The sequence below is a fragment of the Mchenga conophoros genome, linkage group LG23, assembly GCF_057382185.1.
Source record: "Mchenga conophoros isolate Kocher_MC1m ecotype Shallow Benthic linkage group LG23, M_conophoros_male_GT1.1, whole genome shotgun sequence".
Taxonomy (NCBI): Eukaryota; Metazoa; Chordata; class Actinopteri; order Cichliformes; family Cichlidae; genus Mchenga; species Mchenga conophoros.
In genome coordinates this window covers 2,879,829-2,895,251 of record NC_140547.1, presented here as the reverse complement: position 1 = coordinate 2,895,251, position 15,423 = coordinate 2,879,829, and the positions used below count along the sequence as shown (strand labels likewise).

The 15,423-nt window shown below is 40.0% G+C and overlaps 1 protein-coding gene across 3 annotated transcripts in view; it reads left to right on the top strand.

Moving 5' to 3' along the window:
* Positions 1-15,423, top strand: part of slc44a5b (solute carrier family 44 member 5b) — a 49,903-nt gene that overhangs the window by 16,352 nt on the left and 18,128 nt on the right. For 2 of the 3 annotated variants that reach the window (XM_085266056.1, XM_085266055.1), the window contains exons 2-8: positions 3,177-3,225; positions 10,272-10,345; positions 12,336-12,420; positions 12,702-12,786; positions 12,920-13,033; positions 15,126-15,186; positions 15,288-15,411. In XM_085266056.1, the coding sequence (XP_085122182.1) occupies positions 3,177-3,225; positions 10,272-10,345; positions 12,336-12,420; positions 12,702-12,786; positions 12,920-13,033; positions 15,126-15,186; positions 15,288-15,411 (592 nt within the window). The remainder of the gene's footprint in view (positions 1-3,176; positions 3,226-10,271; positions 10,346-12,335; positions 12,421-12,701; positions 12,787-12,919; positions 13,034-15,125; positions 15,187-15,287; positions 15,412-15,423) is intronic. The other variant, XM_085266057.1, reaches the window with a different exon arrangement.

Genomic DNA, 15,423 nt, shown 5'->3' with positions numbered 1-15,423 from the left:
ATTCTCGCAAAAAAATCACGGTTTTAGTAACGCAGTAACGCAGCATTCCTACAGGAAAGTAACGGTAATCTAAATACCGTTTTTGCAATAGTAATCCCTTACTTTACTCGTTACTTGAAAAAAGTAATCAGATTACTGCCCATCTCTGGCTGTGGATGTCTTGCTGTACTACTATTTGATCTTCACTTGCGTGTGGTGCTATAAGCATTAAACTTGTGTGTATCATCCTTAATTGTAGCTCAAAGCCCAGCAGTTGCTACTTCAGTTATTGAGATCTGTGTCATGCCAAGTCTGCTGCCATCACAACTATACAGTCTATTTAAGCAACAGCTAGTGAAGTCATCCACTTCCTCTGTTTTACTCTCGTAGTCCAGTGGTTCAGACTAGTGCCTGATGTGCTCAGGGTGCATTTATCTCTCCCAACAGATATCTGCATATGAACATGTAGAATATTTTGGCAATTGACAAAATGTTTCATATTTGAAGCTTTCTGGTTTCTATTTGTAGTCTTGAGTAATGACCCAGTAATGTTCAGCAGGCTTTGGTTGCATGCAGGTATGCAGTCTCTCTGGAAAACAAAAGAGGGACCGTTTTTTCGACCCGTTATCTGATGAACCTTTCTTGTTATTTGTGTTTTTATGCTTCATCTACATACAAAAATGACAAATGGTTCATTATTCGTGTGTAGCTTTTTTTGTTCACTTGCCGCAAGCCCATTTCTTTCCTCTTGGGTGAGGGTTTTGGCATTTCTGTCCTTCAGACTGCAGCACTTTAGTAAAAAATGGCCTGCATTTGTATAGCGCTTTTCTAGTCCCTAAGGACCCCAAAGCGCTTCACACTACATTCAGTCATTCACCCATTCACACACACATTCACACACTGGCGATGGCAAGCTACATTGTAGCCACAGCTGCCCTGGGGCGCACTGACAGAGAGGAAGTAATGTGATTTTAAAGGACTCTGACTCATTTTACTGTCTTTCAGTGTGTTGTCATTATACGGCAATATTGGCTTTAGAAATCCCTCTTGTCACACCACATAGGAATAACACTACGCCAGACACTTTTTCAAGAGTGGTAAAACACTCACTTTGGGATCCGTAATGTAATCTGGCAGTTTGTGAGGAGCAGCTTCTGGGCTTTACTGAAAGACGGACGTGATACAGGTTGGTTAAAGATAAACTGAACATTTCATGAACAGTAGTAAACGGACTATAGAGGAATATGTAATTCTAAAAATGCACAAGTGTACACAGTCCACTGAAAGAAAGTTGAGCCAATGCTTTTGTTCATTTCACATTAACCTCTGCAGTAACTCATGCTCGATGGCAGAGATGAATTAACTTTGGCCTTCAATGTTCAGCTGGGCGCTCTCATTGTGTTAATTTTTTGTTTTTTGATGTTAGGTTTCTGTTAAGTCACTTCCTGTTTTATTTTGTAACTCTTCACCTGCTTATACTTTTGATAATTTTACTTCCTGTTTTGACCCGTTTGTGATTGTTTGCCCCGTCGTCATTACTCTCCTTGTTAAGCTTTCTAGCTGTGTGCTTGTGCTTATCCTCTTGTTTTCTAGTTTATCCTGTTTATTGTTTCATTTGTTATTTGTGTTTTCTTGGATTTTCTCATCTTGTGACTTTTTTTGTTTGTTATTTTGGAACTTTTCTTCAGACTTTATTGGCCCAACGCAAAAGCTTTACACCATATGTGTCGCATGCTCGGCCCAGTGAGTTGCACCAACACCCTGGACATCTTGCCTTTTTGTCTGCCCCTGTATTGTTTACCTTCTTTGACTTCTTCTCTGCAAATAATTAAAGACTTTATTTCGATTTCACTGTCTGTGTCCTGCGTTCTTCAGCCGCGATTGTTCCAGTTTTTCAGGTAAAAAGCCACATCAGACGAAAGCGATTATCTTGATGTTATACTTACAGGGAGCACATTTTAGGCCTAAGGTTTGTATTTTCGCCTGATAATAGAACTAGCATTTAATACAAACATGCATTCCCTTTCCTTTTTTCATTTAAGTGATGAATGCAGGTTTTTTTCAACAGTAATGACAAATAAATAAGAGCTACAGAAAATGCAGTAACTTACTTTCTGTGCTCTAACGGTTGAGTTCCCTTGTTCAGGAGAGCAGAAAGCACGCTATACTTTGCAGTTTGATTACTAAAATGCAACATTACTATACAGTAAATGTTTTTAACCAAACAAAATCAAACTGACAATGCTCTTTGTAGAGATGTATTGATTTCTGGTCTTTTTAGTGGATACGAACATGATTTTTTTTTTTGTGTGAATTTTTTTTTGGGGGGGGGAGGCGGTTGTGGGTGTTCTAAAATAGTACAGTGCATTAAGAACAGGCTGAATAATATGTATTTGCTATGTACAGTGTACTCATTCCTCACACTTTCAGAAGCAAAACTGGCTCATACGTCTGGACAGGATCAGCCTGGGAAAAAGGCAGATGGGAAATAGGCCCACTCGTGATGCCCCTAAGTCTGCCCCAGCTGCTTACAGATATTGCACTCCATGTGTGATGATTAATAGGTCCTCAGCAACACGTCATAATTAGTTTCAGGGTGCAGGCTACTTATAGACCAAAGAAGCAACCGATGATAAATGCAGTTGCATCTGTTTCACATACAAGTCAGAGTACGGGTGACAAATAGTGCTGCAACTGTGCTTCAGTTTCAAGTTGGGTCAGATGGGGAAGCCTCAGTATGACCCAAATAAGCTGCTAGGATTAAGACTCGTTAAGATGATTTATTATACTTCCCTGTTCATATTGTTTTGGCCTTTACTGTAGTGCTGCCTTACTGTACTGCTCCCACTCTGCCAGATTTGCTAGGAAACTTGCACTGTGAAATGACCTAGTTAGTTGGTGCTGACCGTTTGAATGTCACAGCAGGTGAACATTTTCATCGCCTGTGCTGTAATAAAGTGTTTTCACAGATTTTTAGCAAAATGATCCTGCTCTTGTAATGTTTCTTTTTGCTCTACGTTTTTGCTCAAAAGCAGAAGCGTCATAAAAATGGTCATCTGACTTAAAGAATATTTTGTCTGTTTTGCTGTGGCATTATCTCTGTGCACTGTTTGCTAACTCTGTCAATGAATAGCTGCTTCGTTTGATCGCTCCACAGTATTGTTACTAATTTGTCTGCACTGTTTTTTGTCTTATAGGTGAACCTCGCAAGTTTGACCCGAACTTCAGAGGGCCTGTTCAGAACAGGTACTCAGCATCCTCAGACTACTGTGTAAAATACATTTACAGACACACTTTGAGACATTGTAACATCACCCTCATTCGATAGTTTATAACAAGAAGCTAATTTTTATTCACCTGGATTGTGTAAGACTGGAAACAGAAGACACCGATACAACTTTTTAGTGTAATATGCATTTTTTTATTTTGATGAACTGACCTTCCAAACATCTGACTTCTTACATGTGTATTGAGTTTGCTCACTGTATCATTTTTTTGGCGCACACTGCTGTTTGAGGCTGACAGATTGATTATTTGTCATGCTACATTAATAAAGACTGAGGCCTGAGTGCTGGCAGATCTCTACACTCCACCACACAGATCAATGGCCATAAGTCAAGCTGGTGGCTGGAGTTAACCCAATGACACACATTAGCAGCCAGCCAGACACACACGAAACAGACGTACACACAAGAGATTTCATGATAACGAGTACTCTGTCTCCAGGCTGTAACAAAATGTCCACATTACTAAGTGTTAGCATTATACAACAATGCACCGAGGCTCTTATTTACTTTTTTCAGCTAGCAAAGTGATAGCAAATACTGAGCTTGACACTGCTTATATCTGTAGTAGCCACTGTCTGACAAATTACATGTGTGCGGAAAAAATAAGTGTTCCCTATGATTCAGTAGCTTGCACAACCACCTTTAGCAGCAGTAAGTTGGAGTATTTGTTTTGTCAGACTTTATCGGTTTCTCACATCATTGTGGATCATTTAGACCTGCTCTTCTTTACAGTTTGAAGGCATTTGTTTATGCACAACTTTCTTAAGCTCCTGCCATAACATTTCAGTTAGGTTGAGGTCTGGACTTTGACCGGGCCAGTGTGACACCTTGATTCTTTGCTCTTCAGTCATTCTGTTGCAGATTTTCTGTTGTGCTTGGGATGATTGTACGGTGGCCCTGAGAGGCCAAACGGACTGCAACTTAAGAAAACACCAGCAATAAGAAAAACGCTGCAAAAGCACACAAAACACAAAGGAAATAGTAAAAAACAAAACAGAAAAAGGAAAAACAGATTTCCAAAAGCACAAGGGAAGTGTTTCTGGGGAGACAATAACCCGACGAACCAAAACATGCTAGGTAAGTGTGTTTTAATCTCATAGGCTAACACACTTATCTCTCATCTTTTCTTTCCTCACAAAACCAATAGATCCTCCACTTCTTTTAAGTGTTTCCCAGCGCATTTCTTAGCATATTTTGGTTCCTGCAACTGGTCCGTCAGGTTATTGTCTCCCCAGAAACACTTCCCTTGTGCTTTTGGAAATCTGTTTCTCCTATTTCCGTTGTGTTTTGTGTGCTTTTGCAGCGTTTTTCTTATTGCTGGTGTTTTCTTAAGTTGCAGTCGGTTTGGCCTCTCAGGGCCACCGATTGTCCTGCTACGTGACCGAGTTTCAGCCAAGTGTTAGTCACTGGACAGATGGACAGCTTCACTTTTGACTCTAGAATACTCTGATATACAGTGGAAGTTGACTCAATCAAAACAAGCCTAAACCGCCATGCTGATAGTTGGTTTTAGTGCTGAGATGTTATGTTTGGGTTTTGCCAAATGTCCAAAAGACGTTGTTCCAGAAATCTAATAGGTAATTTAGATGCAACTTAGCAAACCTAAGCTATACTGCCATGTATTTTGTAGAGAGAATAGGTTTTCTCCTGGCAGCTCTTCCAAACAAGCCATACTTATCCAGTCTTTTTTCTAATTGTACTGTCAAGAGCTGCTAATAAGCTTCTGCTAATGCTTGTAGAGTCTGAGATGTAGCTCTTGGGGTTTTTTGGGGGGGTGGGTTGCAATTTCTCTGAGCACAGTCTGATGTTGAGGTGAAATTAGTGGCAACTGTCTTGAATGTGTTCCATTGTACAGGAAGAATCATAGACTTGAAATTGTTTGGACATGTCCTTCCAAAATAATGGGCAGCAGCAGTAGCCACTTTAAGGTCATTGCTGACACTTTCCTTCTTGACATTGTGTTTATATTAACTTCAAAATCCAGACCTGAAAAATTCTAAAACGTCTGTTTTTATAGAGGCGGTCACGCTTGCTGGTGAACTGACATTTGATATTTAATATACTATTTAAATTTTCACATAGAGCTTCTGCGTTTTTGTTAACTATTCATCAGAATCTCAGCTAAAAGCTCACAAAACCATTTCAACAACATCAAACAGCTAAAACAGCTAACAATTAAAGAGCAGGTAAACATCCCCCGTTTACCCGACAGCACGGACAAAAGCCGACATCTGACAGATTCAGAAACTGCAAGTTTCGTCACTTTCATTCCAGAGTTCACTGAACCAGCAGCAAAAGAAGACGAAAACTATGCTTCATGTTTGAAAGACATTGTCATGAATTCCCTCTTACTTTTGCTGTCTTATTTCCTGCATAGCTCTATCACTCAGTGTGCTTTGAGACCAGATTTACATCAGAAATCTCTATTTTCTGCATTATTCGCTAGCTTATTACGCACCAGTCTACCATTTTTACCACCTGTTTTTCCCCCAAAAGTGACTCTGACAAGAAAGCCTAATTTCTGCTATTCAATACCAAAGAAATGTTGACTTTCACAAATTATGCCAAATTTTGCAAAGCTGTGTTTCTAATAAAGCCTGAGCAACTTTCTCTGCTTCATTTCAGCAGCATCAAGCTTTGTCCATATGTTGATTCATATTGTTATAAAACAATTATTTTTTGATCTGCCGCAGCACATTTTCAAGGGTGCCATGTGCTATAAAAGACCAGACCAGGAAAAACTCCTTTATATTTTTCTGTTTTATCCTCAGTTAGTTTGACACAGTGGCATCTGCTGTGATGCTTACACCTGTGATGAAGTGCTAGCTTTATTTTGACACCAAGATATTTTACACAGAGTTTGTAATTGCAGAGAAAAAGTCAGGTCACGTTGGGCATGTCATTTTAAAGCAAGACGCTTTAAAGTGTGGGGGGGGGGCCTTTACGGGTTAAGTAAATAAAAATGTAATTTGTTGTTATTCATCAGAGGTTGTACTTACTTGATTATATAACCTGCAAGAACAAGATTCTTTTTATTACGTCCTGATACATAAACATGTAAAAAGGCCATACTTTCTTCTTCACGTGGCTGTAAATCTGATGAAAAAGATTTGATATTAGTAGTATCTTTATCCTTCCTCAACCTGATAAATTAGATTGTAAGAAAACGTTTTTTTATTACAATGACAGGTGGGATTTTGCAATGAAGCAAAACTCCTTGAGGGTGTCACTGTAGGCTTTTCTTGAATTAGTCATTTTCAGAGATAATGTAGGTTTTTACTTCTTTTATGTCCAACGTCAGACTGGCACGCTGCTGCGGAGGCATGTTCCAGTTCTCCTGTGCCTCTTTATCCCACCCTCTCCAGCCCATTTCTCCGCTACTGGTGGGTGAAGGCACCAAGGATACTTTGATGTTTCTGTGGCCCAAAGGCTTTTCTTAATGAGAACTGGAAGAGAACCAACTCTGTGGTCGCCTTGTTTTCATGTAAGCTCAAAGCCTAAATGAAGTAACCATATCTGTTGATTGAGCAGTCCTCTGCAAGCTACACAGGAGTGGGCTTGCTGTAGTGCTAATTTTATTTGCCTATAAGAGTCAAAGATCCAGTCATTGTCACATCTCCACCACTCTAATGTAGTCCTTTCTATAATTACCCCTTCAATAAGTGTGCCGTTAAACTTTGCTTCCGATTCTTTCTCTTCGCCCGAACTGGGCCTAATGTTTGTCAGGAATACTGTTCACTTGGAAATTTGTCCCTAATGGCTCTCATGACCATGTGAAATATCCCTTTTGTGTGAAGATCTGCCCTCCTTCCTGTAAATGTCTGTGACAAAGGAGGGACAGTCTGGCAGATTCACACCACAATGGCACCCACGCTATTCTGTGGCACTTCTGCCATCTGTGTCACCTTGGCTCCTGCAGAGTATCAGCCTTGCAAATATAATACTGACACAAAAGTTTCCCGTAGCACTGACAAAGGTTCCAGTACTGACTTTTTTTCTTGCTAAGCAGTACTGCGTGCAAACAGAGTCCACAAGCAGAGAAAAGTGTTGGTTCGTGTGAACGTATGTGTAAGAGGCATCTGAAGAGAGCTAAAGCTTGGGATTGAGCCCAGTTTGGAAGCCAAATAGATTTTGTTTAATTATGTTTTCCTGAGATAAGAGAACGAAGCAGAATTGTTTTCACTCTGCTCACTTTGTCAGCTTCCCTTAAACACTGACCGTAGCACGTTTCAAGGGCTGTGTTTGCACTGTGTCCTTCTTTGTTTTTTTAATTGCAGTTGTTTCCATATGAGGGGAATGAAAATCACAACAGACCTACAGTAACAGTCAGTGTGACGATGAAGCGATTTCAGCTTAAGACTCCCAGCCCTCATATCTTCCCAGTTCATCAAACAGGATGTGTGACTGAGTGATAGCTAACTTATTTACCAGCTGGAGGATAGAGAGGGATTCAATAATTGCCATAGCAACACTGACAGCTCTTTTTTGAATTAAATGAAACGATACTCTCTTGCCTCCCTTTGTTAATAACATGCACAATCTCAGCAACTGTTTTGCTGGTAGTGTAGCAGGTTGTCTGTGTACACCGCATACCCACTGTCAGTGTAAAACTGCCGCTGTGTTCACTTGGGAGAACTGTGCCCACTTCAGTTGCCTTTGTTCCTCTCTTATCTCCAAAAAATAATTGCAGTGCTTCCAGAAAATGGTTTACACCTCAAAATATTTCACAAGTGCCAAGTGTCTATTTAAATCATCAGGTAAATCTCTCAGTCAAGTCACTCTCTGAATTCATTGTCTCATCTATAAAATGCCAGAAAATTGTTACAAATTGTAACAGTTTCTATCACTCCATAATCAAAGTATTGATCTTGGATGTGAAACCAGATACGGTAAAGCCATCTTTAAAAGCACGTCCAGGTTTTGAGTGGCTAAATCACGTTTTGTGTTCGCAATTATCTGAAGTCTTAGTGCAGGTCAGATCAAAGAGATGATAATTAGGGCTGAACGATTATGGAAAATAATCTAATTGCGATTTTTTGCCCCAATATTGCGATTGCGATGCGATATGCGATTATTTTTTAAGGTCTTTGTCTTCTGTATTATTAAACAAAGACAAGCAATACATCATATAGTATGGCCAATACTATATTACATTAATTTTAAACTGTTCTTTCCTGGAAGACAGACCTCTGTTATGATGACATGAGGTGATGCATGAATTGATGACTGACATTTTTATTTAACTTCTTCAATCACAACAGTATATTTGAACATACACAATAGTTTATTTTTAGCTTACAAACATCTGAGCATAAAGTGCTGACAAGGAACCCTGGTGTAAACATTAAAATGAAAGTCAGTACAATGTGCAGATTGCAGAAATATACATAAACAAAATCAGTGGCTTTACCACACTCAGTTTTTCGACATCTGTGAACTACTAGACAGTCATTCAATTAAAAAATAATATTAAATAAATAAAACTAATAAATAAAAAATACACACATCTTACTGATCTCTGCAGTCAGTAACATTACACATAAAGTGCAAACATAATAGCAATTGTATAAACACACACACAAACACGCCTTTAAAATTTAAAGGCGTGAAATTGGACGGTCTAGTTCTGATTAGCGTCACCGCTGTCTCGGTGGAGTTTAATAAACTCGGCCGTCTGCTTCTTGCTATCTAAAATATAACCAGACACTGGTGTAAATTCTCGACTGTCTCATACTTCTGTTTAATAAGTTTTCTGTTTGACGTTTAGTCAGCTGTGTGAAAACCAAGGAGGAACCCACCCGGGGGATTAATAAAGTTTTATTTTATCTAATCTAATAACTTTAATCTCAGCCAAACCGATTTACTCACGAACAAACAAAACACTGAAAAAAGCCCAACAATAACATTTTTAGGTTTAGGGCTATAAAAATGATCTACTTACTGTACTTGAAAACAGTCCTAAATCCTTTGCAATCCAAGCTTAAATTAAACAGCAGAGTCTAAATCTCAGAGTCTGAGCTAAGCATACAGTCTAAATAGTTTTGCTTGTTTCCTTAAAAATGCATTCAGTTTACTTCACTCACTGTAAACACATTACTGTCTATTTAAGCTACTCTCCCTGTCTCCATGGGTTCCTCCACGTTGTGTATTATGTCTGTACATCAGTGGCGTACATCTTACTGCCTGCTTGGTAATTGTGAAGTAGTGTTTGGAGGCTGAAGAGCAGTAGTGCCTGTAAACAACCGTGTAACCATGCTGCATACAAAACAAGGACAGTTCACTTGTTCAAAGAAGCACACAGAGGAAACACTGCACTTCTCTGAGTTTAGGCCTCCTTTGACCTTGGCTTTGAAATCCAGAGGAGATGAGGGTCTCAAGTCAATTTCATTACCATATGGTGTAAAGGGGAGGTTATGCATGTATGGTACTGCTGGGCACGGTAGATTAAACTTGGCTTCATTCATGGCTGAGGCTGGCACTAAGAGGTTCTGAAAACAGGCTGGATGGACAGCATTTTTTAAAAGGAAGTCGGGGCGGGGGGGAGGAAGCTTGTTATTTGGGAAACACTGAGACGGTGAATAAAGACTCAGAGGGAGAAAGACTCTGAGATGCAGTTTTAAACTAGCAGACTAAGGCTGCTGAAGTGAGAGTGGAAACTTCAAATAACGGTCTCTGTGGCTGCGGGTCAGTTAACCCTGAGAGGCATTCAGAGTCTCATCAGGAAGTCAGTAGAGCTCCACTGCAGGTTCTCTGAAAACACAGATGACACTTACTCGTCTCTGGAAGTAAAGTACTGAGCTAAAACTCCGTTACCATACAATAGCAATTACATTGTCAACACACACTATGCATTCTTTCTCTCTGTGAGGTGAAGCTAATTTCATATTCCCCCTGGGGACACTTTACTAAATATATTTGCATATATTACTGATTTCCACTGTTTTCCACTCGTAATCTTGGATTCCTGCGTCACACACTGTTCCCACATCCCTCTTCTGTTTCCAGGAGCTGCACTGATGTGGTTTGCTGTGTTATCTTTGTCATTGTCATCCTTGGATACATCGCTCTGGGTACTGTGGGTGAGTTTGACAGGTTGCCAGTGATTACATCACACAAACTTTCTTAATGACACACAAACGTGTACACACGATGATGAGGTATGTGTGGCTGTGGCGCAGAAAAATGAATTTCTTTGATACCCTGTCCTTGCAGGTAGTTTAAAGCGCACCATATGGCTGATGGTATAAAAAGGAAAGGTGAATGCAAATCGTGTGCTCTGCCTGTGAGGTTTTGTCTGAAGAGGTCAAAACTCCAGCTACACTTGTAGTATATCAAACAACTTTACTGCTTGACCAAAGCTGTTCAATATACACTCACCGGATGCTTCATTAGTTGCTCCTTAATGCAAATGTCTAGTCAGCCAATCATACGGCAGCAACTGAATGCATTTAGGGATGCAGACAAAGACGACTTGCTAAAGTTTAAACTGAGCATCAGAAGGGAGAATAAAGGTGATTTAAGTCACTTTGTGTTTGACATGCTGGTCTGAGTATTTCAGGAACTGCTGAATTGCTGGGATTTCGCAACCCAACCATCTCTAACGTTTAGAGAAAAAGAGAAAATATCCAGAGAGCAGCAGTTCTTTGGCTGAAAGTCCCTTGTTGATATCAGAGGTCAGAGAAAAATGGCCAGACTGCTTCAACCAGGATCTTTTTTTGGCACCCATAGTACCAGCGGAGCATTATTTCAAATGCCACAACCAACCTGAGTGCTGCTGCTAACAATGAAACTACATTGTTATGTGCCATGCCACAAGGCTCAAATCATCTGAAACTGGTTTCTTGAAAATGAAAATTAGTCCACTGTGTTCGATCCAGTAGAGCACCTTTAGGACCAAAATATCCCAGGAATGACTTCAGCACTTAATTAGCATAGTTCTGAAGGTTCTGTTGACTTTCTAAAATTTGACCGTCTTCCACCTTGGAAGTGTTTTACCTTGTGGTAGCAGCGTCTACGCTCTGAGGTTTTGTTTGACAGTAATATACCACAAAAAAAACTTCAATTGTCAGCACTTTGTTGTTGTTTTTTTAGTTGACCTGGTCAGAATTTCTAGAATCCCATTTCAAAGAATGGGAGTTTCTCATGATAAGTAGAAGAAGTTGGATATATTTGACCTTTCTTCCTTTACTCACTGACCAGCACGTTAATGCATCTCTTCTCTCTTACACGTGTTACAAAGTTGGGGAAAGTCCCAGTGCTGTCACTAAACTGGGCTTTATCTTGCCAGCTTACTGCAAGTTGATTCATGTTTCAGTAAATGGAAAGGACTTCCTGTTTCCAAATAATTTTAAAAAGAGCGACGTGTATGACTCCGCACGCAACATGTCTGCAGTCACCTAAAGAATGTGGCCTTCTGCCTTCATCCTTTGCAGTTTCATCCTCCTTGTTGTGACTTGTAGAGCATCTTAATTGTGCTGCCTCACATTCAGCACAGTCCCTCATTGACTGGCAAGGTGAAAGGCTTTAACACTGTGTTGTTTAGCTTGGCTAAATTAATGAAACACAAGCATTGCTCAGAAAATTGATTTTTAGGGTTGCCACCGTCCTATCTAGAGAAAAAGAACAGAACAAATTAAAGGATTGATTTCTTTGTCTTTTGTTGTGTTTCTTCTTAATTACTATTCATACCCTTGCTTAAATAAATGAGCATTTTTGTATTCTTAATTGTTTTGGTTGCTTTTTAACATGCATGACCTTGGCATTAGGCACAAATGTTATTGATATAGTGCAGAGGTTTCGTTTTGTTACAGCTGTATCTGAATGCTAATGTGTGTCTTTTGGTTTTTATCAGCAGATCATTTTCTTAGTTATATTCAAAGTAAAGTAGATGTCTGAAAATGTTAGTATTGGTCATTTAGGAAAACAGACAGTCTGAACTAGGGTGATGGGCTGGCCAGTGGCCTCATGTTCTTCAGCAGGTAGACCAGTTTGAGTATGATTTGGGGGATGATTGTGCAGATTTTAAAATCCAAGCACCTGAAATGAAAAGCTCTGTTGGTGTCGTTTCAGCCTGGATTCACGGTGACCCCAGGAAGGTCGTCTATCCAACAGACAGCCGCGGTCAGTTCTGTGGCCAGCAGAACACCCCCAATGCGTGAGTGGAAAACTGTCTTCTTCTTAAATTGTTTACAGTGGAATAATTATGTTGTCCAATTTGTCTGTCAGCATTATGTTGTTATCTTTACATGAACAATAGCCATTGTCTACCATTCAGTACACTGAGATGATTCTTGATTAATCCTGGCAAGTTTTATTGCACAGCACACTGTGAGTGTGAGCACCTCCATGCTGGCTGATAAAACATTGCACAGTAATGGACTTTTGGATCTGTCTAATCTGACTCCCCTTTTTTGTCTTCATCTTTTGTCTTCACAGAAACAAAGCCATATTATTCTACTTCAACATGCTGAAATGTGCCAATCCTGCAGTTTTAATTAACCTCCAGTGCCCTACAACCCAGGTAGGAGATTGAACGAAGCCCCGTTTTGTAGCTCTGTGTACAGTGCTTGATGTCTCTCTCCAACTTTTTCGCCACGCACGATTATGCAAGATTGATGGGCGCTCTCATTAAGACGATGTGTTGCCTTCCTCAGCTCTGCGTCTCGAAGTGCCCTGACAGATTTGCCACTCTCCTGGATGCAATGAATACCAAAAACTGGGAATATTACAAGCAATTCTGCAAGCCAGGCTTCGAGATTGGCAGTAAGGTGAGAGATGGAGGGTAACGGGGCATTTTGTTTTTTTGCAAACTCGATGGAAGTGTGAGATTGTGTTAAATCATCGCTGCTTTGAGACCAGCTCATGTACAATACATTGGACACTTAGCTGGGAAATATGTGCAGTTACTTAATGACACGTGCAAAAATAAATATAAAAAGAGTGTATACGAGTATCTTAGGCTACGTTCACACCGCAGGTCTTAATGCTCAATTCCGATCTTTTGATCAAATCCGGTTTTTTTTGTCTGCGTGTTCACACGACAAATAAAATGCGACAGCAAACGCGCTCTAGTGTGAACGCGCTCTGTTTAGACCCAGACCAAACAATATTGTTTGACTGATGGCCTTAATATAAAGACTTCAGACTTTACGTTTCCCAATTTTTACTTTAAGTTATTTTGTTATTTACATAATAATGTAAATAAGCTAATAATGATCCTTATTGCTGCTTTAGAGGAGCGGTGCTGCAAAGGATAGCTGCAGATTTCTGTCAGAATCTGCAGATTATACAGAACAAATAAAATGTTCACGTTTCTCCAACGTTCCCAACAGTTTCACTGACATCTACGCTGGATGGCCAGGAAGCGTTCGCAATGTCTTCTCTGGCGCTGATAATTAGCGTCTGTCTTGTGTCAGTGACGTAATTTAATGCGACATGACCATCAAACAGCAGTCGCTTTCTAAAACATCGGCTATGTATCGGATTCAGTACCACATACGAAAGTGACCCAGATCGGATTTGAAAATATCGGATTTGTGCCGTTCACACTGTCACACCATGATCGGATAGATGGGTCACATAGGGTCAAAAAATCGGATTTGATGCGCTTTCGCCTGCAGTGTGAACGCAGCCTAACAGGCTTGAAAGTCAGTATTTGGTATCTGCACCTTTATTCTTAAATACCACCTGATCCCAAGCTTTCTTCAAGTAGTCTTCAGGAACAGTTCTCCAGGATTCTTGAAGGACATTCAAAGCTCTTCTTTGGATGTTGCTGCCTTTTGTTCTGTTCTCTGTCGAGATGATTCCACACGGCTTCAATACTGTTGAGGTCCGAGCTCTGAGGAGGCCAATCCATGGCTGACAGTGGTCCGTTGTGTTTTTATATCCAGGAATGCTTGTACTGCACTACTGTTTGGGAATATTGTCATGCTGAAAATGAAGTCACCGTCAATCTGACACTTTTCGGATGGCACTACATGAAGGATCACCATCTGATGGTACTTCTCTATGTTCAGAATTTGAACAAGACCCTCAACACCACAGCATGACTGAGCCTCCACTATGTTTCACAGACACACTGTGGAATGGTCAGGTGCATCTCTCAGTTCCTTTCAGGACTTTGTTGGATATTTGTTCCTATTTCTTAGATATTTTTTTAGGCCTGACACTTGACTCGTGACTTTAACACAGAACTACTCCACATTTTTCAGAGCTCTTTGGACCTTTTCTTTTTTATCTAGAACATTTTTGAAACGATTTAATCAGTTTTAGTCTTTCTAATAACGAAGAGCACATTTGGAGTGAGCTTCGCGAGATGGGCGGAGGTGAGCTAGCAGCCACTCATGCTTATCACAGCCCTGTTCCGTCAGCTGGCAGCAGTTCGGTGGCAGTGACGCTGGCGTTATGGTGCATGAAAGTGAGGTGTTGTGTGGGAGCACTTTACAGCTCAGACTGTCTGAATTGAATCATAGTTTCCGCTTTCCACGTCATCACTAAGTATGACAAACTCTGTTACATCTGTCTGTAAAATCTGTCAGTTGTGTGTTTAGTTTACTTTAGATACGTTTTTATTTTTTAGATTAATGATAATTATTGTAACTTGCATAAGTATTTTTAAATTGAATTTATTTATGGTGCATTTTCAGTTGGACATTTCATTGCAGGACTTGAAAGAGAAACATACAAGATTTTTTTAAATACTCAAGCAGGCACGACAGATTCAAACAAAACAAGATCACAAAGTTTAATAGAGAAGAAGTTCTTTTCTGTCTTTGTAATAAAGGCTGCGAGGAGTGAACGCTCAGGGAAAATCACTTGTTTTCAGCTCTTTGAATCATTATCTCTTCTGTTCCCTTTCAGTCAGTCAGAGAAGTCATACGAGATGAAGACTGCCCGTCTATGATTGTGCCAAGCAGACCTTGTACGTGAATCCGAGCAACTCTAAATACATTGCCTCAATAACTTACTGTTTGTTCTGTCAAGAGGGTAAATACAACAAAAATATCTACAAATGTGTTTCAGTCCTTCAGCGGTGCTTCCCTGATTTCATTAGAAGAAATGGGATTTTAACTGTAGCCAATCAGACCATCTTCAAAGACGGTGAAAATAACAAGAGAAGTGTCGACGATCTCAAAGATGCTGCCAAGTAAGATCTGCT